This window comes from Perissodus microlepis, chromosome 1 (assembly GCF_051167445.1).
Source record: "Perissodus microlepis isolate ML-2025 ecotype Zambia chromosome 1, ASM5116744v1, whole genome shotgun sequence".
Taxonomy (NCBI): Eukaryota; Metazoa; Chordata; class Actinopteri; order Cichliformes; family Cichlidae; genus Perissodus; species Perissodus microlepis.
In genome coordinates, this window is record NC_140461.1 from 15088698 (window position 1) to 15116280 (window position 27583).

A 27583-nucleotide genomic window follows, 5' to 3' on the forward strand; every position below is an offset into this window, starting at 1 on the left:
TAGTGGTAGCAGCCTGCATAGCCTCATCATCAGTCAACGTCGACTCAGGAGAAGCACTTGATTGACGTGCACCTTCATCATCGGGTGCCTCTGAAGAGCTGGTTTTCTTTTTCTGAAATAGTTTTTTCACCGCTCTTTTCAACTTTTGCAAACGTGTTTTCCGTTTTGGTGTTTCATCTTGACTCTCAGAATCCGTCGATGGCACTTCTCTTCCAGTGGCTGTTTTCTTTTTGTGAAATCGTTTTGTCACCGCTCTCTTGAACTTTTGGAAAGGTGTTTTCCCTTTCGGGTTTTCATCATGACTCTCAGAAGCCATAGATTCCAGTTCATTTCCAGCACTGACATCCTCTGAGTGCTCCTCACAGCTGTCTGTTGACAAAGAACTGTCAGTGATTGGTTGACCAGCCTTTGTATTGTCAAGTTTGTCATGTTCTGTTGGCAAGTCTTGAACTGTCTGATCTGATAATGTCTGAGTGGATGTTTTCTTTGTCATGTCAAGGGCGTTCTCTGACAGTACTGGTACTGACAACTGGTCTGTCATAGTGGCAGCAGCCTGCATAGCTTCATCATCAGTGAACGTCGACTCGGGAGAGGAACTTGATTGACGTGCACTTTCCTCGTCAGACGCCTCTGAAGTGGCTATTTTCTTTTTGTGAAATCGTTTTTTCACTGCTTTTTTGAACTTTTGGAAACCGATTTTTCCTTTCGGTTTTTCATTGTGACTCTCAGAATCCATGGATTCTGAGAGAACACAAACCCTCTCAAGATGGCTGCTAGGGTGCAGACACACAGCTTGGCAGGTCCTGTGCGTTTGCCAAAAAACCCACCTAAAAAACCATCTAAAAACCCCTGGATCTTGACATCAACTTGTCTTTTTGTTTTTATACATTTTTATCTTCTGTGGAGTTTGACATGTCCAAGAAAGCTGGATAATTATACCACTTTCCCAGCCAAATGGAGTCAACATCTTTTGTTCACAAGATTCTTGGATTTTGGTCATGCTAGACCACCCCCAGGTAAACATGAACAATCAAATATACCACAACTGTCGCTGGAGATTCTGAAACTTGTTCTGATGCTACTTTTGGCTGGTGATATAGAACTAAATCCTGGACCTAATTCAAACATCAGTGATTTGGACTGGCTACAACTAATTAGCCTAGTTAGCCTAGGCCTGCCTGGGCCTCCATCTCAGCTGCCTGGGCCTCCATTTCAGCTGCCTGGGCCTCCACCTCAGCTGCCTGGGCCTCCACCTCAGCTGCCTGGGCCTCCACCTCAGCTGCCTGGGCCTACATTTCAGCTGCCTGGGCCTCCACCTCAGCTGCCTGGGCCTACATTTCAGCTGCCTGGGCCTCCACCTCAGCTGCTCGGGCCTCCACCTCGGCTGCTCGGGCCTCCACCTCGGCTGCCTGGGTTTCCACCTCAGCTGCCTGGGTTTCAATCTTGGCTGCTTGGGCTTACACCTCAGCTGCATGGTTTTCAATCTTGGCTGCCTGGGCCTCCACCTCAGCTGCCTGGGCCTCCACCTCAGCTGCCTGGGCCTCCACCTCAGCTGCTTGGGCCTACATTTCAGCTAGCTGGGCTTCCACCTCAGCTGCCTGGGCCTCCACCTCAGCTGCCTGGGCCTCCACCTCAGCTGCCTGGGTTTCAATCTTGGCTGCCTGGGCCTACACCTCAGTTGCCTGGGCTTCCACCTCAGCTGCTCGGACCTCCACCTCAGCTGTCTGGGTCTCCACCTCGGCTGTCTGGGCCTCCACCTCGGCTGTCTGGGCCTCCACCTCAGCTGCCTTGGCCCCCAACGCGGCTGCCTGGGCCTCCATCTCGGCTGCCTGGGCCCCCACCTGCTGTACCCAAACTACAGTCTCCGGTAAAGGGTTTCTCATCATTAAATGCTCATAGCATTGTCAACAAAAGGACAATAAATCCTGCTATTAAAATTTACAGAGGAACAAAGATCTGCAAGACATTTAATCAGGCTAAAGTAATTTGGGACACTAAAAATAAACCAAAGGGGCTTCTATGTGGACACATTAACATTCGCAGTATGTTACCAAAGCATGAGCAACTGGAACATATTCTAAGCAATTCCAATATTTCTATTTTGGGTATCTCTGAATCTTGGCTCACAAGTTCTTCTCCTGAGTCTGCGGTTGTCTTTCCAGAGTACACAGTATTCAGAAGGGATAGAATTGGAACAAGAGGAGGAGGAATACTTGTGTATGTAAAAAAAACACCTGGATTGCTCTTTACTTAGTTCACCAATAGATGTCGAAATAGAACATATTTCTGTTAAAATCACTCTTTCCCCAGAAATGTCATTTACGTTGATCTGTTTATATCGCCCTCCTTCCGCAAAGAATATTTTTTATGAACAACTACAGATATTACTTAAATATCATGCTATAAATAATAAGTCTAATGAAATAATTGTAATGGGAGATTTTAATGTCAACTGGGACTGTGAAAAGGACAGAAAAACACTCAAGGACATAATGGAGACTTTGAACTTTACTCAACACATTGAACAACCCACAAGAATAACAAGACACTCTAAAACTAAAATAGATCTGGTTTTCAGTAATAAGCCCGAGCGAATTATTAAATCTTATAATTTTATCACTGGTATTTCAGACCACAATTTTATATTATTTTCTACAAAACTTATAAAAGCACGGGTTAAGAATGACTTTCAAAGTTCATCTAATAGGAGATCCTTTTATGAATTCATACCAAGAAGTCAGCGACAAAATGTAGCAGAAGCATTAGCATCAGTTAACTGGGAGCCTTTATTGTGTAGTGATGATCCACAATTCTGCAGCAGTCACTTCACTGACATTGTTAAGGATGTTATATCAACATACTCCATTAGAGGTCGACAAAAAATAAAGACAACATCTAATTTGCCCTGGTTAAACAAAGAGTGCAAGAATTTAATGAAAACAAGAGATCAATTACTAAAGCAGTTCCTGAAAACAGGTCTAACTCTGGATAGACAGAGATTTACTTCAATGCGGAACAAAGTAACAAGAAGTTTGAGACAGGCCAAAGCAAATTTTTTTATAAATATAATTGAAAGAGCCAAAGGTAATGGTAAAATTATCTGGCAACACTTAAATAAATTACTAGGCCGTCATTCAAACAAAAGTAAAAATACAATTGAACTTTATGTAAATAACTCTATTGTTAGAGAGCCTCTATCTATTGCCAGTAACTTAAACACTTTCTTTATTTCATCTGTTAAGGAGATCAGTCAGAGCTTTGACTCAGTCGTATGCTCTGATAATGTGAATGATGCTGATCAAAATTTGTTCACCATCACTCATATTTCAGACACTGAAGTTGCTAAACTAATTACAGGTTTAAAACAATCAAAAGCACTTGATGTATATGGTATTAACACAAATTTCCTAAAGGAACATATGGATTTGCTTGTACGTCCAACAACTCATGTTTTGAATATGTCATTCGAACATTCCATTGTTCCAACAGATTGGAAAATTGCTGCAGTTACACCAATTTTCAAAGCAGGTGTGAAGACTGACATGGCTAATTATCGCCCCATAAGCATACTCCCGGTCGTATCTAAAATAGCTGAGAAGTGGGTGGTTAAACTCCTCACTGCTCACCTAGAAAACACCCAACCCTCATTACATCCATTGCAGTTTGGCTTTCGGGCACATCACTCCACAGATACTGCCCTGTGTATGTTAGTGGAGAACTTGAAGAGCTTGCTGGACAAGAGTCCCTGTGTTGGAGCTGTATTTTTAGATCTGAAGAAGGCTTTCGACTCTGTAAACCATCAGATATTGTTGTCCAGATTGACTCAGTTTAATATCTCCAGTCAGGCTCTTCAGTGGTTTGCCTCATATCTCTCACACAGGAAACAGTGTGTGGTGTTGGATGGGGTTAAATCTCCATATTTAGACTGTGATACAGGGGTTCCTCAAGGATCTGTTCTTGGGCCCTTATTGTTCTCTCTTTTTATCAATAACTTACCTGAAGTCTGTCCAAATATATTTGCTCAAATGTATGCGGATGATGCAGTTATATATACGCAAGCAAATAGTGTCCAGCAGGTGGCAAAAGATCTTACAGCTGCTTTAGCATTAATGCATAGCTGGCTGGAGGACTCATGCCTAATGTTGAACACCTCAAAAACTGTCTGTATGTATTTTTCAAAACGCCCCTTAAACTTGAAGCAGTCAAACATATTCCTGGATGGAGTAGAGCTTGAATTAGCTCCAGAATTTAAATATCTTGGGGTCATTCTAGACCCAACATTATCCTTCAAGAGTCATATAAATAAAGTGTCCCAGGTACTTAAATTTAATAATCGAAATTTTAATCATATACGTAATAATTTAAATATGAATGTTGCAAAAACTTATTTTTACTCAATGATCATCTCTCATATGGACTATTGTTTGACGTCCTGGTCACTTGCTTGTCCAACAACACTTAAAACTATTGAAAACATTTATAAAAGAAGTTTAAAACTACTTGACAAAAAACCAACTTCCCACCACCACTGTCATGTGTTAAAAAAACATAAATTACTGAACTTCAATAACTTAGTGAAACTTAAAAGAGTGTGTTTAATATATAAAGTCTTACACTCCCTTGCTCCACCACCACTAAAGCAGTTCATTAGGCATAAAGAAAGCTCAGACAGGACCACTCGAGCTACAATCCGAGGAGACTTGTTTATACCCCACAGACGGACAGCATTTGGGCAGAACGTCCTCTCTGTTAAGGGTGGCCATCTGTGGAACAGTCTTCCTCAACCCATTAGAGAATGCTCTACACTCAATTTGTTTAAGGCAAAGGTTAAAAACTGGTTATGGACAAATCAAGTGTGTGATCATGTATGAGTTGTATAGTTTTAATGTTTTATTTGGGAACAGAATGGTGTGTATGTGTAAGTTTGGTGATGGAGTTTTTATTATGAATGAATGATGAATTTTTATGAATTATTATGTCTATTTTTTTATGTTTAAGGACAACAGATGGAAATTAGCCTTTGGCTATAATCTGGCATGTTTACATTCATGTAATTTTTTTTTTTTTTTACATTTATGTTCATTAACATGCACTGTCCTAAATAAATAAATAAATGGATTCGAGTTCACTTCCAGCACTGACAACCTCTGCATTGTCCTTACAGATATTTGTTGACAAAGAGCCATCAGTGATCGGTTCACCAGCATTTGTCCTGTCAAGTTCGTTGTTTTCTATTGGCAAGTCTTGAACTGTCTGATCCGATAATGTCTGAGTGGATGTTTTCTTTGTCATGTCAAGGGTATTCTCTGACAGTACTGGTACTGACAACTGGTCTTTCATAGTGGCAGCAGCCTGCATAGTCTCATAATCAGTCAAGGTCAACTCAGGAGAGCCACTTGACTGACGTGCAGTTTCATCGTCAGGTGCCTCTGAAGAGGTGGTGCTGGGTATTGTCTGACTAGATTTTTTCTTTAATATGTCACGAGCTCTCCGCCAGGCGTCTTTCAAAAAACGTTTGCAAGTATTGTTGGGTTTCTTTTTCAACAAACTCATCAGCATTCACAGAAGAGGCATATTTGGCTTTCCAAGAGTCTATATGCATTTTTAGCGAATAGAGATCTCCTGATACCTTCTGAAATACCGCTGAGAAAACTGTGTTTTGTGATTCATCAATATACTTTTTGTTGTCCTTGCCCGATTTGAGTAGGGATTTACCAGTTGTATCTTCCTCACAGATATTTGTTGACAAAGAGCCATCAGTGAACAGTTGACCAGCCTTTGTGTTGTCAAGTTCATCATTTTCTGTTGGCAAGTCTTGAACTGTATGATCCGATATCGTCTGACTGCATGTTTTCTTTGTCATATCAAAGGGGCTCTCTGACAGTACTGGTACTGACAACTCCTCTTTCATAGTAGCAGCAGTCTGCACAACCTCATTGTCAGTAAACATGTTTTGAGACTTACCACGGTTCACGGTGTCTTTGGCTGAGTTGGGTAGAGATTTACTGGGTGAGCTTACTTTCTTGTCTTGTACCATGTGATGTTTAACTGGTAAATTTTTCCTAGTGTTAACGTTCACAGTGGGTGCCTTTGATGATATTGGGGGGAGTGGCCTCTGTGCTAACATGGGCGACAAACCAGTAGGAATTACAGCTGGACATTTGCTTCCTGGTCTTTTAGATAGATTGCTCAAGTTTTGTTGGTTTGGGTGATTTGGGGTCCGTTTCCTATCTGGCACCATCCTAGTTTTAACAGTCACAGTGGCTGGCTTTGGTCCAGTAGGGCAGGCTGGGTTCTGTGGTAACTTAGGCAAAGAAACAGTAGGAACTGCACAGAGACTGTTGCGTCCTACTCTAGTAGATTTATTCCTCATTTCTTCTTTTTTTTGGCCAGGGTTTGATGTGATTTTAGGCAGGCGTGTTTCTTCTTGCCTTCCCACATTTGAGAAATGATGTATCTCATATGTGGCATAAGCCAGGCAAATGGTAGATGTTTTACTGGTTTCACCAGATGCACTGGATTTTTCTGTCATTTCAATTTTGTTTTTTTCCTCACTTTCAGGCGTTTTAGGCATGTTTTGGCTGGGTGTTTTTCTTTTGTTTTTGTTTTTTTTAAGTGGTTATTCTCTTGTGCTAAATTTTGCTTTAGTACAGATGCTCTGTGTAGACCAAAGTAATATGTCTGTATAATTAAGGACCTCTTTATAAGGTTCAGCTTGTATTTAAGCCTTTCCGCATTCTTTGATCACTGTGATGTCATGAGGCATGTTCCTTTTATCTTATCTTCAACATTCTATGACAAAAGCCACATACACCGTGATGTCATAAGGCAGGTTCCTTTGATCTTCTATCATTCCATTCACATAGTTATAAAACACTGTAACTTGTTTATACTAAATTGTCAAAGTAGTTTAATTCACTTCAATTCAATGATCTTACCTGGTATTGTTCTTTAGATAAATTTTGATCAGAGTTTGCTTTTATGATTTAATCAAGGGCGTAGATTTGGTTTTGGCATTGGTGGGGACGGATGATTCAACCACCGAACTCTGCCCTGTTTCTTTTTTTTTTTTCCTTTTTGTTTTTGCTTCTTAATAAAAAGAGGAGAAATATACTTGCCTACATATGCTATGCTACGTGCTTTTAAACCATTTCAAATCACAATTCATAGTTTTATATGTGAATTATATAATGTTAAATTACTATTAAACAAATGACTAAGTATTTTAGGCTTTAGTTTACTTCAGCCATAATCCATATAAATCAGGTATCATACAAAAATAAAAATAGCTTGAAATACAGTCATGACAATAAAAGAATATGACTTTAAGGACTTAACATCATTACTTCAGTTATAGTACACCAACATCTGTTATATTTTGGCACTAAGGGAACACTGAATGACTGGTGGTTTTTGTCCATAAAACTACTCATCTAAGATTACCACAAAGTAAAAGATCTCTCAGCAAAATTATGCAACAGTTTAGGCACACAATTGCCCCTATCAAATCAGTGAGCTGAGATTTTCTATTCTAAACATGAACTACTGTTACAGCAACAGACATTAATACTTCTGGTGTCCCACACAACAACTCAATGTCCACTATGTGAAGGAGCCAAACACATGCCTGCTCCTCTCGTTAACTGAGATAAACTGCTGGCATATTTGTTTTACATCTATACTGTCCAGTCTCTCCTGGTGGACATGGCAAACAGCAGCATTGTTTAATCTCATTTGAGTCATTGTTAACCTTAGCCATCTTTTTAGTCTTCTGAGAGCACTGAAGCTTCTTTCAGCCTCAGTACATGCGTTTTATCCTCAGATTACAATTATTATTCTGTGCTTGATGTGCCTCACCTTTGGCCCTGGCTCTTCCCCTCTGACTGCACTAGGACATATTGCCACCTGATAAAATAACACATTGATTCATGCCATATAAAAAGTGAGACATGTCAATTCAGATTCTTTGTCAAATATACACTAATGAAACAATTTACATCAGCAGCCTAACAATTGTCATGATAATAAATACTAGTTAATCTACAGCACCAAATCATCAGTCAGTCACCTTTGACCTCACCTCTTCACCTCTGTCCGAGCTACAACATGGCAGAGCTGCCTCTGTCACCTGATAAATAACAGTGAGACATTCCAAATACATGCAGTCACACATGCGCTTCAAATACAGTAATGAACCAACAAGTCATCATCCAATTTCACCTGTGATCTTGTATCACCATTGCTCGCTGAGCTTTGTGTTGGTTCTTCTGTCACCTGACAAATAGGACAAACATGACAATAAGAATAAAATGGGTAGCTGCTTCAGTGTTCCTGTCAATTTGCAGGTCTTGCCTCATCAGTAATGTTTGTAGGGTGAGTGCATTTTTAAAACAATTTGTGCAAACTGCACTACAAGGTGGATATTTGCAAAATCATGACTACCTCATGACATTTTGTCTCAAAAATTAACCCTATGAATATGTCAGTGCCATTAGGATGAAATTATTGTGTCACCAACATTTTAATGTTAGACATATAATTTTAACAGCCTCTGTAAACTAATATCCTGGCTTGCTCAAAGCTGCCGTTTTCTCTGACAGTTTCAATCAAAATTAGAAATGCTACTCTGGGAGACTGAGATAACTAATAGTGCTGCCTGTTGTGCAGTTAGTTTCCAAAACACGTTATTCGTGGTTACATACAATTTTAGACTGATGTGGGACAAAGCCTAGCATAGCCTGTAACGTTATTATGACGGACACATTTTATGAGTTAATTTGGCTTTAAGTGACTTGCAGGTTTCTTTGAAAAATACTTATATCCAGGTTCTTCCTTTTTGCTGCCATCATCCTCTCCTCCTGGCAGCGCAGGCTTGCCGCTGCTAAAACTAAACAGAGCTCCCTGAAAGGCACAGCCAATCACATATTGGCCATATTTGTCACACGAGGTAGGACTCCAGTAGAGGACGTAATTTAACTCTTTCTGCACCGCTGGGTGAATGAGACGTTGACAGATCGTTTTTTTTCTTTCTATCGGGTTTGATTTTCTTTACTGGAATAGATCAAATTATTGGTGGGGACAATTCAATAATCGCTGAATATTGGTGGGGACGTGTCCCTTCCGTCCATGCCAAATCTACGCCCTTGGATTTACAAATAACGAATTAAATCATAGATAAGAAATGTTTGTCCACTTTTAGCGCATAGAATTTCGAAAAAACATCGGTGCAAATTATAAGTATGTATTATAATGTCTGGTGTTTTCGTGTTTGTTGGGTTTTTTTTTAATTATTTTGTTTTATTTTGCGAGTTGGTTATTAGGTGCCGCACTAGCTAAAGAATCCCCCGCCGCAAACGGAGGGCGCCCCTTAATCCCAGCAAATGGCCGTAAGAGCACCGATCGGTCCCTATGCCATCCCCAAAATGCGCTGGCATGATGTCGGGGAAGCGTGGGTACGAGTAACGTTTTGTTTGCCGATGCCCGTGATGCCGCCCCCATCACGATGTTGCCCTGGGCAACCGCCCATGTCGCCCATATCAAACCCCGCTACTGTGTGGATCAAAATTCGTTGTAGGTACTTTTTATGAGGGAATTCTTGGCCTATGTCAAAACTGGCCTAAACCACGTTGTCAAAGCATGATACGTGAACAGCATGTAAGGGTTAATATAACTCAAACGTGTTCAAACTTCTCATCAAACGTAGTTTTAATTTATGCAGACTGTAACGACCATGAATTCACTTTAACTGTCTATAATAATTAAGATAAATCGAGATTATGCCACACAGTCCCAGTCCTGTCCTGAAGTCACCCGTCCAGTCCAGCAGGTGTCGGCCATGTTTCAACGCTCGCCACCAGCCGCGAAACTTCACCAACGAAGAAGTAACGAGCTAGTATGCTAGCCTAGCTGCAGAAATCATTTAGCAAAAAATATGGCTGCTGTGCTCCCCGTCAGGCCGCCCTGCGATAGCAACCCCGCTACCCCCGGAGCACAATCCATAAAGGTGACATTTGTACGCCATAACAATATTAATAATACTAATAATAAAAACACGAGTCACTGTTAGCTCAGTTCCCTCGGCTCTGCACGGCTATAGCCTGAGCTAATAGCTAACTGGCCATTTATGGGACACTTTAGTCCATGATTGATGATCAGTAGCCACATTAGCGTCCCTCCTTTGTTTTCAGCTGTGTAGTAATTGGTTAGTTAGCTCGTTCGGTTTGAATTTCCTCGTTTTATGTATCTGCAGTGATCTGGTCTGTGTACGTTTTGAATGATCTAAGTAAAAACGCGACGTTTAATGACGTAATATTATAAGTGATTTGACAATTTGTGCTCCTTCTGTCAGCCAGCTCTGGCGTGTAAACTCATACATTTGTTTTGGTCTGTATTTAGCATAAAAAGTAATTATAATCTAACCGTCAATAATATTGAATAAAGCTTCGTGTTGATGTAAGAGGGGAAATATCCTTATCTGAAATCATTTTTAGTGTGTTTCAAAATGAACCCTCTGTATTAAACTGGCTAAATCTCTGAATGTTAACTTTTGCAGTTGTTTAAAAAGTTTTCATCAGGCCGGGAAATACTATCTTGTCTAAAATAGCAGTAGTGTGCACTGTGTGATTTTTTTATCTCATGCCTGTGGAGCATATACAGAAAATCACACTCAGTTTAAATACACTCTGTGATTCATTTATAGTAAAAGTATGCACTGCTCAGCCATTAAGTGGGCCTGATTTGTGGATACAGCAGGCTGAGCAGAGATGCCCAGGCCTCTCTCTCCCTGGCCCCCTCTTCTATCTTTTCTTGGTGGGATACTAAGCTGTTACCAGGCCAGCTGAGAGAAGTGATCTTTCCAGCACATCCTGGGTCTTATCTTAGAATATGAAAGAACTCATCTAGGAGGTGTCGTAGTCCCTCCATGAATTGTCACATTAACATGGTGTCAACCAAGTGATCCTGGGAGCCTCTAGTGGGGTCTCTCAAGGCAAATTGGTCTTAAGCGATGATAGAATGGAAACTCTGTCAGGAACCAAGTGGGTCAGATGGGCCCCCCACTTGCAGAATCACATGTTAAAATTTGTTTTAGCAACAGGAAGATGAATCCTGCAATTATGAGTCCTAGGGTTCAGGTTTACCAAGCAAAAATGAATTTGGGCTCTATTCATTTCTGTGTCATAAAAGTGTCCAATACAAAATCAGAAAGCTCTTAAAAGCTTTGTGGATATACTTCATGCTCTGGAGTTTTCAAACATCACATTATGTAATGTTAAAAATTAATTCTGACTTTTCTTTTCCTCTGTAGGAGGATGTCATAGAAGAAGTGTCCAATGATGGCAGCCAACCTCCCAAGAGAAGGAGAATGGGTTCAGGGGACAGCTCTCGAAGCTGTGATACCTCAAGTCAAGATCTTGGGTAAGCTGGTTTGGCATTCGGCAAGAAACATCCACTGGCATAATTTTCAAGCATTCTTGACAACAAAGTAGGACAGAAAATTTGTTGTTACCATATGTCACCTTTTTTTTTTTTGAATATATAGCCCCAAAATATACTTGTATATAAAAGCTGTAACTGTCAGTATTGATGTCTATTTAGTTCTTCCAATGGCGATTTTCTTGTCTATATCAGCAAAGATTAATCTCACAAAATCTTGTCCAATCATCAAACTCTGTTGTCCCTCCAACCTTCCTTTCCAGTCCGACGTATTTCCCAGCAGAAAACCTGACGGAATACAAATGGCCACCAGACGATACAGGAGAGTACTATATGCTGCAGGAGCAGGTCAGCGAGTATCTGGGAGTCACGTCGTTCAAGAGGAAGTATCCTGGTAAGAAGTGAGATTTTTTGTGTTTACCTGTTTTTTGTTGTAAAGAGTTACTCTAAGATATTAACTGGTGGTGTTGGTTTGTGCTTTTCTGTTTCTTTTTAGATATGGAGAGGAGAGACTTGTCCCACAAAGAGAAGCTCTACCTTCGTGAACAGAATGTCATCACTGAGACACAATGCACTCTAGGTAGAAACCAGTCCTTCAAACTCAGACTCGACCGCTGTTCCAGTTGTGATATCAGAAGGTAACATCTTTCCTTTTCTTTCCTGTTCTTCAGGTTTGACAGCTCTGAGGAGTGATGAGGTGATCGATCTGATGATAAAGGAATATCCCACTAAACATTCAGAGTATTCTGTCATACTGCAGGAGAGGGAGCGACAGAGAATAGCAAAAGAGTACTCCGTAAGTTCACAAGCAACAAAAAAAGATCCTGTAGAAGTAGGGCCACATTATTTTCATCTAAAGTGTAATGAAAATCTTCTGCATACATCTCCAAATATATTTCTAACATTCTTTATTCTTTCATAGCAAATGCAACAGCAGAACCCTCAGAAGGTGGAGGCCAGCAAAGTCCCCGAGTACATAAAGAAGGCAGCAAAAAAAGCTGCCGAGTTCAACAGTAACTTCAACAGGGAGCGCATGGAAGAGAGGAGAGCTTACTTTGACCTCCAGACACATGTAAATCCAAACTGAAGTTGTTGTTTTTTTCAGGGTTTTAGTAATAGCCCAATAGATGACTTAATTTAAATTTCAGGCATTTATCAAAAAAAGAAAGCAGAGCGGATGTCTGTCTCCCAAAGCCAAAAACGGCTTGCAAAGCTTTTTTTGGCTTCCTCTTTGGAGGCTATTGTTTCACTTAGTTCAACTGGAAATTCTCCAGTTTTATGCCCTAGCGGTGCAGGTTTTTCTCTTAAAACATCATTACTGCTTTCTCTGTGATGTTTCTCTATAAAGAGAAAATCCGTGTATGGCAGTATGTAGTTTAAAATGACTCGTGATACACTGATATATTCACATTGGTTAGATCAAAATTTGTTAGATGGTGCACAGGTGTCAAAAAAGTAAAATTTAATGACATAATTGTATATGTGGTTATAGCTGATTAGAGGCTTTTAATTTCTTATATGTGTTGTGTTTTGTTGTCCCAGATCATCCAGGTGCCCCAGGGCAGGTTTAAGGTGCTGGCTCCAGAGCTAACCAGGACAGGGCCCTACCCTGTGGCTCTTATACCAGGACAGTTCCAAGACTATTACAAAAAGTACGGCACCCACTAAAATAAGTACTTTCACTTCTAATTACTGTTACAACTACAATGTATCAAAGGTTTCACCCTGATCCTCTGTTATTTTGATGTGTGACAGATACTCTCCCAATGAGCTGCGGTACTTGCCGCTGAACACAGCTCTGTTCGAACCGCCACTGGATCCAGAGCTTCCTGCGCCGGACTCAGAGCCTGACTCTGACGACGCTGAGGATGGCAAGGATGACAAGAAGATCAAGAACTCATCTGTAAGACAGTATTTTGTCCACAGCTATATGAATTTGTTATGGGAGTAATATTAATCCGATGAAAGAGGTTTAGTTTATTGTATAGATTTTCTATTTAACCAGATATTCACAAAAAGAAAACCAGAAGTGTAGAGTAATTGGATGCTACTTTAACCAAAAAGTTAACTAAAACAAAGAGTGATTTCTATTGTAGGTGTCACTGCTGTCCATGAATATTTTGATTAATCACAAGGCAAGCTACCCAAGCTTTCATTAGTCATAAATAGAGCTGGGCGATATAAGATTTTTTCATATCACGATATGTTTTTTTCATTTCAGGCGATAACGATATATATCACGATATAAGCCAAATAACTATATTTGTAAGATTTAAATGTGCCATTGCTCACAAGTAAAATGTGAAATAATCAGCAGCTTGTTTTGATTTAAATATTTATTTCCCATAATAAGTTCAACAGGGTAGATGTACTTAAGGAACATGAGACTTTTTCAGATAAATAAAGGCAAATATTGCAAACTACACAAAAGGCAGCTGCTAAAGCGTTTAAGTTTCAAAATAGAACAAACAAAACAGGCTACTAAATTGTCAATTCCACTTAGAAACAAAATATTAATTCTAAAAATAAATCTTAGTTTGTTTTACAGAAGAACAGAAAACATTGACTAACTTTTCTCAATATCACATAAACTGAGAACTAAAAGGAAATTCTCAATCTCTCCTTGTTGTATAGCTTAGCTTTTCAAACAGTTTTAACAGTTACTTTAGTCTGACAAAAGCCGAATGACGAATTAGCACTTCCAGTCAGTGATTGAGCATGCACTGGTTTATTGTATTTCCAGACTTGCTTTCGGCACAATTTATAGTGCGCGCTACTCTGTTTTTCTCAGACTTGAAATAGCCGAAATAGCCGAAATACCTTCACACTACGGAACTTCTATGGCTCTTCCATTCGACAATCTCTCCGGCATTGGAACCATCATCTGTTTTCTCTTCGGTAACCTTCAGTCACGCTCTCGGTTGATTTTTCTCTAGTCGGCACACTCATTTCCTCCATTACCTGGGCGGCACGGCGGCTGGCTGCTTCCCAAACAAATACACATGTGCGGCTTGGCACTTGTGCTGTACGTAACAAGTCACGTGACGTGACGCTGCGCCTGTGATTGGTTCGGCTCTGTGCTACTTAATTTGGATTGGCTGTTCTTTTTTTTTTTTTTTTTAAGAGGACAAGAGCGGTGAGGCCTATCGCAATAGTTACATTTTTCTATCGAGAAAAAGTTATTTCGCAATACATATCGTTATCGTTCTATCGCCCAGCTCTAGTCATAAATGAGCCAATCTAGTTGCCTCTTACTCATGTTTGTATGTGATTACTCACTCTTCATTTTACCTCGCTCTGTTGGGTATTTTCACAGCGTGATTTGATTGGCTGGGAAGGGAGAAGTTAAACCTTTCTAAGCTTTTTAACACAAACAGTGCAAGGAAAGTGAAGCAATGGATCCACATTACAGTTTGGTAACACACTGAAGTCTGAAATGCCCAACTGTGCAACTGATCCTAGGTCTCATGTCAAAGTCACTAACCTCCATCACAGTTACCTTGTCATGGATATGCTCTCTCGCACAGCAGCACTATATCATTTGTCCTTCACTGATCCTCCACCTGTTTAATTCTTTTAATCTATAGGACAGTTCTTCCGGCAACACATCTGATGTGGAGAGCCAGGAGGGCGTGGGGAAACAGAGCCACAAGTCCAAGGCCAAAGACAGGACATCAACAACGGGAAAAGACAGCAGCCAGCGCCACTCTGCATCCCAGAAAGCCACCGCAGGGTACAAGGTAGAGGACAAAACCACCTGAACTCTTCTCCAACAACAGCAGCAGCACTTTTCTACCCCCTCCTCCTCTTTCTACTACTACCACTCCCTTACTCCATCCATCCCGCCACCCCTCCCTAGCTTTCTTCACTTTTTTCTCCAGCTTCTACAGTTTGTCAGTTTTTCAGCTGGGACAGCCTGGTCCACACAGACACACAAACACACACACAAACACACACTGGGAGTCCCATCTTCAGGTTTTTTGTTGTTGTTGTTTTTAGGATTGCCACGTGGCTTTTTCCCCCCCGTTTTTTTGTTCCTCTTTGTACAAGACTGTGAGCAATAAGAACTTTTAAAGGAACAGTTCACGTTTCTTTCACCGCACTTTCACTTTTTTGATGATTTTATGTTTTTTCGGTGAAGACAAAGTTTTGCTTTTTGATCGTCTTCAGTATACCTCTTGTCTGTCCTCACTTGTCAGAAAAAATACTTCCAAGACAAGTAAGTGGATGTTTTTGGCTGCTAGTTTCTTCCTTTTTGGTCAAAAATGATAAAATGATTTTGTTAATCTAATATAGAAAATATAAACCACATACAGTTTGTAGTTGCTTTTAAAAAGTAGTTAATGTTAACACTAAAGAATTTTAACATTTATCTCCTTAAGTCTAGAAGGCACTTAACCCTACTGTTTTAAGTGTGTATCGGTAAAGTAACATACTTTGTTTATACACTCTGTGATGTACTGTTAATAAGTATCAGACAGCTGTTTTGACAAGGGCATTACCCGCCCCTGTGATGTCATCATGGCGTGACGAGGCCTTGCTGACCTTATTCACACTGTCGCTGAGCTGAGCTAGAAGTAGACTGACACACAGTCGTGGAATATCCTCATTTTAAACTAAAAGTCTTTGAACTTGATGCAAATGCACCACTTTGCTTCCCCACAGCTCATTGTGCACTTTCCATTTGTCTGTAGTTTTCCAATCCAACTTTATAGGACTATTCAGATGTTAAAATGGACCTGGGTATGTCCAGTTGAGTTCAGCTCAGCTTTGTGGTGTGGGCATGGTCCTTTTGATAGTGTAAGACCTGTTAAGACTTTCAGTGTTTGTTTTTTTTAAAGTTTGCTTTAATTGACATTTTTATCATCACAACTTTCTGCATAAGAGCCTCCAAATGTGGCATGGCATGTTGGTAGCCAGAATCAACTAGAGGTAGTCAGCTAATAAAAGTATATGATATATAGTATGACCTATCATTTTGTTAAGTAAAAATATGCCTGCTTCCTGTTAAGTGATGAAGAATTTATTTTTTTCCCCAGTGGATGAAAAGTTTGAGTGATTTTTTTTTAATGACTGTTACTGTTTTTCAAATGTCACCACATGTGAAAGGCTGCTAGCTGATTAACGTTACTTCGCTCTGGTTTGGCTACCATCTACTGGACATGCAGTGCTTAATGGTGACCTCACTTGAAAGCTGTTTTATAAGCAACTCACAAATAAAAGCTAATTATGAACACCAAAGATGGAATTAGATTGTTGAATACCTGGCTCTACAGCAGACTTTTGTTCAGGTTTTGCACGTTTAATATTTAGCGTAATATAAACAAAGTAAGTGTAGTGAGTAAAAGAGAAAAATCCTACTGAAGCTTTGGCTCTAGAGCCTTTCGGTAGCTTACACGTTGTTTCAGTCCTTAAATACGTGGCTCAGAGGAACCTAAAATGTGTGACGCACTACACTGCTGCATTTTAAGCATTTTAAAGATGCAAACAAACACAAATAAGTGAGACTGGAGCCCCGGCAAAAGCAAACGAAAGAGTAACAATGCAAACCAACCCCACAATAGTTAGATTCAGTATTTCTCCTCATTTAATAAACAAAAATAATAAAACTAACATTAAAAACAAGACTGCCTATAAATCCAAACCAAACTAATAATTAATAGTGCGAGTCGAGCCCCATGCCTTCCCTTCTCTGGCTTCTTATGCATGCAGGTGACCTTCTGCAAGCCAATCAGTCAAGAGTCAACGGGTTAATAAGGATGATAGTAAATTATTATTATTATTAACCGTTATTTAACCAGGAAAAAAATTAACTCTTGAGCTAAAAGAAAAAATATCTCTTTTGAGATTGGGATTAAAAATGTGCCTGCACATTAAGGTACATGTAAGGCACCGCTGTGCTGGTTCACTTGTATTGGCATTAATTGCATTAACATAACAATCAATCAGTAGATTGTATTAACAGTGAATCCAGCAGTTATAATGCAATAAAAAACAAAAGTAGATTAAGTGTCATGATTGCTCTTATTCATTTTTGCTGTGTGAAAGTTAAAAAATTCTGCTTCACCGTAACATATGACGTAACCAGAAACCCCTCTTAACTCCACGCTGTAATCTTCTGCGTAACCTGACGTAGCCCGACCTCCTGGGAAATGTAACTACCTGTCAGGCAGATGACTTAATATTAAAGTTACGGCGTAGGGGTAAGAGGGGTTTCCTTTTGCGTCGTAAGTTTCCACCCAGATTTCCCGCCTAAGCAAAATGCAGGCATGACTTATCTACAACCAACAAATACGTTTAAAGAGTCAGTTTTAAATAGCAGTATAAATGTTACTGGTGACATGAGTAATCCAGCCAGACCAAACACATAATCAGTGGGGCTCAGTTCAGGAGACTACTCTTAGTTTTTTCTCGTTTCCTTCTCCTGCTGCTGTTTTGCTCTTAGTTTTCTTCTCTGCTCTGTTTCTAGTTTTTGATTTCCACCATTAGTAAGCCACGCCTTTTGTATAGTCTAATCTAATCTAATCTGTCAGGGGATATTTTTAATGATGGATGTCACGCTGTATTTTCAGGCATTTGAAGTAATTGGACATAATGCTATGAGTTTATAAGGATAAATAAATATAATAATAGTAATAAAGGGCTACATGTGATTAATGGGATGTTTCCATTAGCTCAGTTCATCTTTATAAGAATTTCATCCTCTTTAGATACTTGCTGAGTTGACTTTTACTCAACTTTTTGTTTTTAGAGCTGTGGCTCTATCCTCAGATGTTTATTTCTTCAGCTTGCTGTACAGTTACATCAAGATTCATAAGTTTTAAATGGTTGTCCGTTTGTGTGATGTCTGAACTTAAATGTCCCCGAGCCACTTTTTTTCTGCTCTTTCTGTTTCTTTACTCTCTGCCATCTTTTGAACTAGACGGTGAATTCACAGGATGGTCGTTCCATGTAAAATCAGTCAGTTCAGGAAAAGACCTGACTCCCCAGAATTGGCTGGTTTGATGTTTGTTTGTTTGTTTGTATTTATACAATAACTTAAGCATATCTAATAAGGTCAGGTGAACTTTATCCTCATACTGTGAAAACTGTCAGTTACATGCCCTCAGAAAGTACATTGTTATGGGTTGAAATTTGCCGCCATTTGTTATCTATTTTGAGTCCTTTTAGCTTCCTCAGTAAAGGAGATATCCACAGGAGTTCAAACGACCTTTAAGATCCTTTCAGAACTGCAACCCAATCAATATAACACTACAGGGGTCAAAATCTAAAGCTTATAATATAATGGGATGTCAGTTTCAGCCTGTCTGTGATGTAGAGTAAAAAGTAACAGAAACAAGCATTGGTACCCTGGATGCTTGATTTGATGTCTAATAGTACACTGGAGAAAAACTTTAAAAAGTGCATTTTGGGGTCAACTTTATCGAAACAAGTTACAACATATGAAAGGTCCCATATTTGCTTACATTTTGACAACTGGCTAAAACCCTTTTAACCCACTCCTGTGTATGTCCAAAGCCTGTAGTTCGGGGAGTTTTTACCCCTCACTCTGAAAGGCTGGGGGTATTGTTGTCACCCTCGTGGGCGGGCTGGGGTCACGGACATACAACTTTGTGAACATGGTAACTCGAAAACAACATCAAATAGGATTCTCAAATCTTCTAGGAGGCTGATGGGTAGCACTGCCAGCCACCAGTATTTTTATAGTTTGCATGGTGTCATTAGATATGCTAAAGTTACTAGAAGTTCCTACATTAAAAATCAGGTGATTCTCAGGGGGTCAGGTGGGAGTCACTCACTGATTTTCTATGGAATGAGCCAGGTACTTCATATTTCCACATTCATAAGTCATCATGAGAGAGTTTGCACACTCGTGGGGAGGACAGAAGTTATGTTAGGGTCAAAGCATTCATTAGTCAGAGTGTATAAATGTTTTTCAAATTTATTGAACATTTTAACATCATAAAGGGTAACTTTGTGTGGTGCTGCAGCTGATTGATCAGATGATATTTTAGGGCCATCCTGGGGTCACTTTTATTTAAAGATCACATTTATAGTTAAATAAGAAACATAATAAAATCTATGTTCACCAAAACCTTAAATGCAGCTTTGACACCAAATATTGAAAGTTTTGTTTCTAATTACACCCATGACTGCAGGATGCTCGTGTGTGATTTTTATAGCATTATTCTGCCCTTGCAGCCTAAGGTCATTCCCAGTGATATATGTGGCATTTGCCAGAAGGGTAAAGAGGCCAACAAGAAAGGCAAGCCAGAGGCTCTCATTCACTGCTCCGAGTGTGAAAACAGCGGTAAGTTCACACACTCAACTCCAGAGGGCAGTTTAATCACATCTGTTTGTATTTTGCTACAAATTGTCTAGTTAGTCATCAGCAGTTAACATGTATTAAGTCACCTCCATATTTAGTCAAAGGAAACCTTTAGTTAAGTGTTAAACAGCTGGCTAACTTTATATACCTGTGTGTAAGCATGATTTAAAGTATTTGTACTGTTTATGATACTGTATGTAGGAGAGTTTAGCTTGTGTGGTTCAAAGTCATCTGTCAATTGAATTAGCAGGTATTCGGATGAAGGCTGTTTCATTGGTAGAAAAATTCAGCATCTTATTTAGTATACCTGAAAATGTTCTAATGTCACAAATATTACTGATTTAGATGATGGGCTTTAGTATGTCGGTGGATAAATGCCTTACTGGGGTCAGTAAAATATCAGGGCGGTATTTTGCCTGTCTTTTCCATGTGTCATGTATTTATCTGGGTTCGTGTGTGTCTCTCCGGCTCTTCTGCTTCTTTGCGCATGTCCGTGAACTTCAGGCCACCCATCCTGCTTGGACATGAGCGAGGAGCTGGTGAGCATGATCCAGACGTACCGCTGGCAGTGCATGGAGTGTAAGACCTGCACCGTGTGCCAGCAGCCCCACCACGAGGACGAGATGATGTTCTGCGACATGTGCGATCGAGGATATCACACCTTCTGCGTGGGCATGGATTCCATACCTACAGGTGAGTAGATGGACATACAAAGGCGATTTTTAGACCAACAAATACCTGAGGCTTGTACTGCGAAACACGATTTGGGGCTTAGCCAAGTAACCTTCAGGTTTAATCCCAGGTTTTTAGGTTTGCAAAGGAAGTTCACTTCTTGAGCTGAGTGTAATTTTTTTCATGTTTTTGATTAATTCTCTCTGTCTCCTCAGGTCTTTGGATATGTGAAGTTTGCGACAAAAATTTCACCACGCCCAAGAAGAAAGGAGGAGCTAAAACACCCAAAAAGAACAAGTCAGCTCAGAAATGATCAGCGGTTCCATTAATCATAACAATCCTGTTATCACATTCTAGACAAATGCACTGCCATTAGAAGCTGTGGAACTGGAAAATGACAGATAAGTGTTTGGCCAAACAGCTTTGATGGAAAAAGATAAATGCACAGTTTGTGATCCATTTAAAAAGAAAAAAAAAAGCAAACACAGTAGTGAAGCTTCCTTCCAAATATTAAAAAATCCAAACTGAATGTTTAACCTGCTGTTGCTGTTTGGTGTGTCTTTAATATACAGACTAAGACTTTTCTGCTGCAGGCCTATAATTTAACATTAACATAATTAATTCCCACCAATAAACAAGATCAGTGCATTACGGTTTTATTAGCTTATGTATGTGTCCACATTAGGGATTACTTTCAACAGAGCAGCTCGGGAGAATGACCTCCACATACATAAATAATGTAGAAGCTAAACTGGAACTCGGATCCATCCAGATTTGCTGCACTGAATCCTTTGACCAAACCACTAACAGTGTCGCCTGTTCATTGTTAAATCGTGCAGTTTGTGCCTCGTTATGTTGCTGCAGTGATAACTTGTTTGCTGGGAAATTGTTTCAGTTAAAGAAAAATGGTGCTTTTGATCGTTTTACTACTGAAACAGCTGATCTTTTTTTCTCTCAAAATTCTGTCTTTGTTTTTTTGGTGGGTTTTTTTTATATCTTTTGAATTACAGTTTGTATGTTGATAATGTGTGATTCACAGAGGCGGGCCAGTAAAATCTTATTCAAGTGAATAATGACATGGTGCTTATGTAAAAGACACTGGCTGTCAGACCTCATAGCTGCAGGAGTTTTCAAGTTTTGGGAGGGAACGAAACAAAGTCTCAGAAAAATGGAACCACTCGTAATTACATTGAATTGTGATTACACTGAATTTAGCGTCCATCACCTCGATGGTTAATTGATGTTTCTGCAATCAACTTGAAAAGTTTTTCTGCTGTCCTGCAATAAGCAGGTTGTTAACGGGATATTTGTTGTTGAATATAATGCTTTGGTTATTGAAGTTAAATGTGGTTTTTGTTTTTGTTTTTTAAATAAAAGCTTTTTTAAAAAAAAAAAAAAAAAGAACAGTTTATCTTTTTTTCTATCAGTATTTTATGATGTTAAAAGGAGCCCCTGTCAGTCATGTGTCCTCCTGCTTTACCTTTCCATTAATTTTTTTCACAGGCTGAGCAGAAAAAACTGTCTCAGTTCAGCATTGCATTATTTTATCTCTTAAATATCAGAGCCAAACGGCTTTACCACTGCATAGACAGATGGCAATTTAGTTAATACTGTAAGGTTACATTGTGTACATTGCATTATTTATAGAGAAGTACATCCATAGTTCATATATTACTAATAAAAGTTTCAGTATGTACCAACAGGTGTGCGTGATTTTAATTTAGGTATTTTGTGCAGAAACTATAAATGTGAGACGCATGCTCACAGCAGTTCAGCAGTGTGATGAGGCTGAAGTAATCTGATTCAGCCACTGAGCCATGTTGGAGAAAGTGGCCTGCCACAGCACCATACAGGATAACTTTTTTTTAACTCTCCCATAAGAGAATATCATCCTGGATCAGGCAACTGCTGCACTAAAAAGTCACACACAGATGTAAGAATAGGTGATAATTAAAAAACAACTAACTTCAAAAACCTTGACACATTCACTCATGACCTGCTCATTTATCAGTTTAATTGACAGTGGAACAAATAATGTTTACAACAGTTATACTTACACTGGGGACTCGGTTCCTTCTGCCAGAGTTCATCAACTCTGAGAACAGGACGTGTGATAAAATCCTGGTAGCCTGCTCAACAGCAGACTGTACAAAAATATTTTGGTGACTGAGGAGTGTTGTTGCTGTGATTTTTTTTTTCTCCTGCCGTTTTAATCAAATTAAAATTTGATCTTGAGTGGTAAATTTCCAAACCAGTTGCTGATGCCATAAATTTACGACAAACTTTGTAGTAGTTCTATAAAAAAAACTGACACAGTCTGTTGCAGCAGACCCCAAAAACTCAGTTTCCAGTGAATATGAAGCTGCTGATGAACTCTGACATGTACGCTTTTCACATGTATGTTCCAGATAAGTGCATTATGAATTTGCACCCCTAAGTATTTGTACATTATAAGCTGTCTAATGGCATTACCATGTATATTAATATGGGTCAAATCTCCAACTGATTTTAGATTCTTATTAATTTCTTCCTGTTTCTTTACATTAATATGCAAGTGATGCACAAAAGTTCCAAGAAGCCAGTATCCCCAGTATTTCAAGCCTAAAATAAACTAAAACTGTGTAATTGCTCAAAAAATTGCGCTTCAAGTCAATTGAGACTCTTAGGATTCTAAAGTATGTTATTTCAGAAAAAAACGGAGCAAATTTGATCTTTCGATTACAATTTGTCTTTCTTTCTTCAATTTCGGAGATATTTCTTCGGCTAGTGAACGCATTAAACGTGTGGTATGCATTACTTCGAGCGGCCTGTGGAGGCGCTGTCACACGGAGGCGCTTTGAAGACTCGGTTGTGACGACCGTAAAAGAAGAGGCTGCCATATTGCAGTGATACAGCGAGTTTATCTGAAAGAAGCTTCAGCACCGTCGGCTTTTTCCTTCAAATATGCTTTCTTCTCAGCATTTCGGGGATCCTGGGAAGATGAAAGATTATCACTATACTGGTCCAGTAGAGCACAAGTTCTCTCCATACGCCTACAACGGAGGGTGAGAGCTTATTTTCAATTCCTGTGCAGTTAGCTTGCTTCTTTGCTAACGTTTACATCCTATTACATTGGACTCAAGCTAACCCGCTCCGAAAATGAATTGTCAACAAAGCAGTTGTTGAGTTAATGAAACGTTTCTGATCCTATCTGCGATATAACTGTATACCTATATATTCATCGAACCTTAGTGGAAAAAAAGTTATATTATGAGCCAGAGATTTTTGTTAGAGATGAGTTAAACCTACAGTTTCAGTTTCGGATCAGTAGCCTGTAGCTGCCATTAGCAGTTTCCTGGTGCAGCAGACTTTTTTCCGCTCTTGTGAGGTGAACAGGCTGACCTCTGTGGTGTATTTCCTCAGAACTGTACTGGCTGTTGCCGGAGAAGACTTTGCCATTGTAGCCTCAGACACCAGGCTGAGTGAAGGCTACTCAATCCACAGCCGGGACTCCCCAAAATGCTATAAGCTGTAAGTGCACTGTCATCTCTCTGTGAAGCTACTGGGAAACAACAGGTTATGAATTATGGGTAGAGCCCTGTGAGGCCTTTAATAGTGTGTAAATTTTTTCTTTTTTGTGCCACAAAGGAGCTGTTGTTTTCTGGGGATAAAGCTACCAGATAAATAATATATTGATAAGAATGTTCTCCTCTTACAGGACAGACACAACTGTACTTGGCTGCAGCGGTTTCCATGGCGACTGCCTGACTCTGACAAAAATAATTGATGCCAGACTAAAGGTGAAGTGGTGCAGAAAGACTTCACATTGCATGATGGATAATATAACAGGCTGTCATCCACACCCACTTCAGGACTCTCAGTCAGCATCGTCGTGCTAAAACACAACTGTTCTAATACTTTCTCTCCTTTCAGATGTACAAACACTCGAACAACAAGACGATGACAAGTGGAGCCATTGCAGCCATGTTGTCCACCATCCTGTACAGCAGAAGATTCTTTCCTTACTACGTCTACAACATCATTGGAGGATTGGATGAAGAGGGTGGGTGCTGATATTATGATGACTACATTTTTTTTAAACTGTGTTTGGGCTGCAGATCTTTTTTTCTTGCTATGGTTATAGATTATTTTTTGTGCAGAAGACAAATTAAGTGAATAAAGTTTGTGAGACTACATTAGTTTGTATAACAACTTTGGGAAACAAACTAAAAGTTGCCAAGAGACTTCATTAAACAACTTTTATTAACACGGTAAAATAATCGAGCTAAAGCTTGAGTGGACAAGCTATGATGAGCATTTCCACTGTAATGTGTCTATATATTTTTTTTAAAAAAAAAGCAATTATTGTAGATATCAAGTCAGTTGGATATCAGACCTCTCTTAGCATACATAGCCATGAAAGATGGGTTACAAGAAAAAGAACTTGGGAGCCTTCATCCACTTGTGTGTGAACTTACCTGGCACATAGTCTAACACTCAGAATTTTTAGTCTGGTAAAAATGTCAGGAAAGATCACAGAGAAAACAACATACTTTTATTCTAAAGGCATTTTTGGAGCAGTCCACTGTTTGGCAGGCTAACTGGATTTTAACAGCATGTGTTGAACTCTGAATTTGTGCTAATGAACTGGGTAAAAGGTACAGGATACAGTTACATAAGTTTTTACTCTCTCAGTTAAACTGATAAATGAAAATGTCTTGCAGGATAGACAAAGAAGGAGGGAGGTTTTGATCAGATCACACTTTTTTAACCAAAACTTTAAGGTTTACTTACTTTAGTGTTCATATTTAACAACTTTATTATTATTCTCTCTAATCCACCACTATAATCTAATGACAACATGCACAAAATAATAAGAACAAACGGGCAACCCCCCCCCCCAAAAAAATAAATAAATAAATAAATAAAAAATGACAGTGATCCCAAAGAGGTGACAGTCTACAAAAAATAAAAGAATTCATGTGTAGTGTAGTGCTGGGTGCTTGAGGTGTTATTTTTAATGTTATTCTTGTGTCATGCTGTTAGTTTGTGTTATGTTTAAAACAATTAAGATTTTACTGTGTTACTGTATGTAAAAGCCTGTTTCTGTTTGTAATATTGTGTAATTGTAATACAGGTAAGGGAGCAGTGTACAGCTTTGACCCAGTGGGTTCCTACCAGAGAGACACCTACAAGGCCGGAGGATCAGCCAGCGCCATGCTACAGCCACTACTAGATAACCAGGTTTTTAAAACGCGCGTGTACTAACCTGATGTTTCCATATTAACATTACTATATTCACGTGCTTGTATCTTGGGTGTGTATTTTTAAGCTTATTTAGCCTCCCAGCATCCACCAGGTCATGACAAACCACTTCGTAGCCACATATTACGTTTCAGAATCTCGACCTTCCAGTTATTCTGTTATAAGACCTGCATTGAGGTATGCCATATGGAAAAAATAAAAATTCTGTATAAAGGAGTAAAGACAAACCTGAACTTAGCTCTAACCAGGGTGCTGGTGACCTGGTGGATGGTAAGGGTGGACCTGCTCAGAGACTGCATGTGGAAGGGAGCCTAATCTGGTCTCTGGACCCTTCTCTCTCTCTCTCTCTCTCTCTCTCTCTCTCTCTCTCTCTCTCTCTCTCTCTCTCTCTCTCTCTCTCTCTCTCTCTCTCTCTCTCTCTCTCTCTCTCTCTCTCTCTCTCTCTCAAGATTTTTTTTGTGCTTGGGTCCTTTCTAAACAAAGAATCAACTAAACAAATTTTTACTGAGAACACAGACAAATACAGGACTCGGTCTTCTCTCTCTCTCCACAGATTGGTTTCAAGAACATGGAGGGTGTCGAGCATGTTCCTCTGACTAAGGATAAGGCAGTTCAGCTGGTCAAAGACGTCTTCATCTCAGCCGCAGAGAGAGACGTCTACACCGGAGATGCCCTTCGGGTCTGTGTCATCACTAAGGAGGGCATTAATGAGGAGACTATACCTCTGAGGAAAGACTGAGGAGGAAACTTATTGTTTCCATCTGCCTCTAGTTTTTCTGTTTGGTGCACATTCATTTTATGGCTTTGGCACCTTTACGTCAGGTTTCTCAAAACAGGAGTGTTGATTCAAGTAGCCACCTTAGTGGCTAACTGGGGAGCTAGTTTCCTTCCCCCTGTTTCCCAGATACTCCAGTTCTCCTGTTCACATGCTCTTTTATGTGGTCTGGCAGGCTGATCCTGGATCAGCACTCCTATTCTGAGAAGTAAGTTCTTCACTCGCCCATACCTAGACCCTGCCTCTGTTATGATTTTTCATTATGTTTTCAAAGGAGATCCTCTCTGCTATTCTTTTTACATTCTTAATAAATGTAAAGAATTTAAAAGTCTGCTCTGCTTGTTCATTGCACATTCCACCTCAGACCTCTGTGCATGTCTTTTATGACCAAAAGAATACAAATGAAAACAGTATCTTAATACAATATCTTGTTAAATAATAAAATTGGTTTGTTTTTTTGGTTTTGTTTTGTTTCACTTTTTCCATTTAGAACCATCGGTTAGCATAGTAGGCATAAATAATTCATACACATCATCAGTGGATTAAAATCATTTTAGTTTGTTGGCTATGTACAACCCAAGTGATCTCATGTGACTGTATAATATTAAAATAAATGAGGCACCCAGTGAACAGTCAGCTATTGAAACTGATGTGTTTGAAACCAGTAAAATGAGTTAGGTCAACTTTGACGAGGGCCAAATTGTAAAAACTGAGCTTGTCGCATTAAGTACTTATTAAAGTATTTCAAGGAAATGTATGACATCATCATCGTAGGTTGATGTATAAAAGGGTTGTGTGGCTGCAGAACAGTTGGAGCGCTCAGTGTGTATCTATATGGTTGTCAAATTAAAAGCATGACTCATGTAGTGATCAGAACAAGTGTGTGTATAGGAAAAGAAAATAAGAAGAAAATCTAAAATGTGAACAGTCAGCATGTATTCACTGATCCATCCATTTTCTTCCACTTATGGTATACAGTTGACCCCCGTCGATCCAGGGTTCGGTATTCATGGATTTTTCTGTGGAAAGCAACTCCAAAATATTTGCAGATTATTTCATGGATTTTTAATGTAATTTTTCTGACTAAATACATTTTTATGATAAAAAATGTACTTTTCAAATTTGAATAT

The 27583-nt window shown here is 39.4% G+C and overlaps 2 protein-coding genes across 2 annotated transcripts; both read left to right on the forward strand.

The window, feature by feature from the left end:
- The first annotated feature begins 9853 nt into the window (after positions 1-9853).
- On the forward strand, positions 9854-22088 carry phf10 (PHD finger protein 10). The gene is made up of 12 exons (XM_084931507.1): positions 9854-10003; positions 11306-11415; positions 11697-11827; positions 11930-12013; positions 12105-12229; positions 12356-12505; positions 12976-13085; positions 13189-13336; positions 15021-15173; positions 19636-19744; positions 20267-20455; positions 20650-22088. The coding sequence occupies exons 1-12, from the start codon at positions 9932-9934 to the stop codon at positions 20745-20747; spliced, it is 1479 nt and encodes a 492-aa protein (XP_084787633.1). The 5' UTR covers positions 9854-9931; the 3' UTR covers positions 20748-22088.
- A 1193-nt stretch (positions 22089-23281) lies between these two features.
- psmb1 (proteasome 20S subunit beta 1) lies at positions 23282-26784 on the forward strand. The gene is made up of 6 exons (XM_084931542.1): positions 23282-23478; positions 23837-23944; positions 24132-24213; positions 24347-24476; positions 25551-25657; positions 26232-26784. Exons 1-6 carry the CDS (start codon positions 23378-23380, stop codon positions 26415-26417), a joined length of 714 nt encoding a protein of 237 aa, XP_084787668.1. The 5' UTR covers positions 23282-23377; the 3' UTR covers positions 26418-26784.
- Positions 26785-27583: the final 799 nt, after the last annotated feature.

Coding starts and splice junctions, on each gene's coding strand:
- phf10 (XM_084931507.1), top strand. CDS start 9,932: ATGGCTGCTGTGCTCCCCGTCAGGCCGCCCTGCGATAGCAACCCCGCT. Junction 13,086..13,188: donor TTCCAAGACTATTACAAAAA/GTACGGCACCCA, acceptor GATGTGTGACAG/ATACTCTCCCAATGAGCTGC. Junction 15,174..19,635: donor AAGCCACCGCAGGGTACAAG/GTAGAGGACAAA, acceptor CTGCCCTTGCAG/CCTAAGGTCATTCCCAGTGA.
- psmb1 (XM_084931542.1), top strand. CDS start 23,378: ATGCTTTCTTCTCAGCATTTCGGGGATCCTGGGAAGATGAAAGATTAT. Junction 23,945..24,131: donor TCCCCAAAATGCTATAAGCT/GTAAGTGCACTG, acceptor CTCCTCTTACAG/GACAGACACAACTGTACTTG. Junction 24,477..25,550: donor TGGAGGATTGGATGAAGAGG/GTGGGTGCTGAT, acceptor ATTGTAATACAG/GTAAGGGAGCAGTGTACAGC.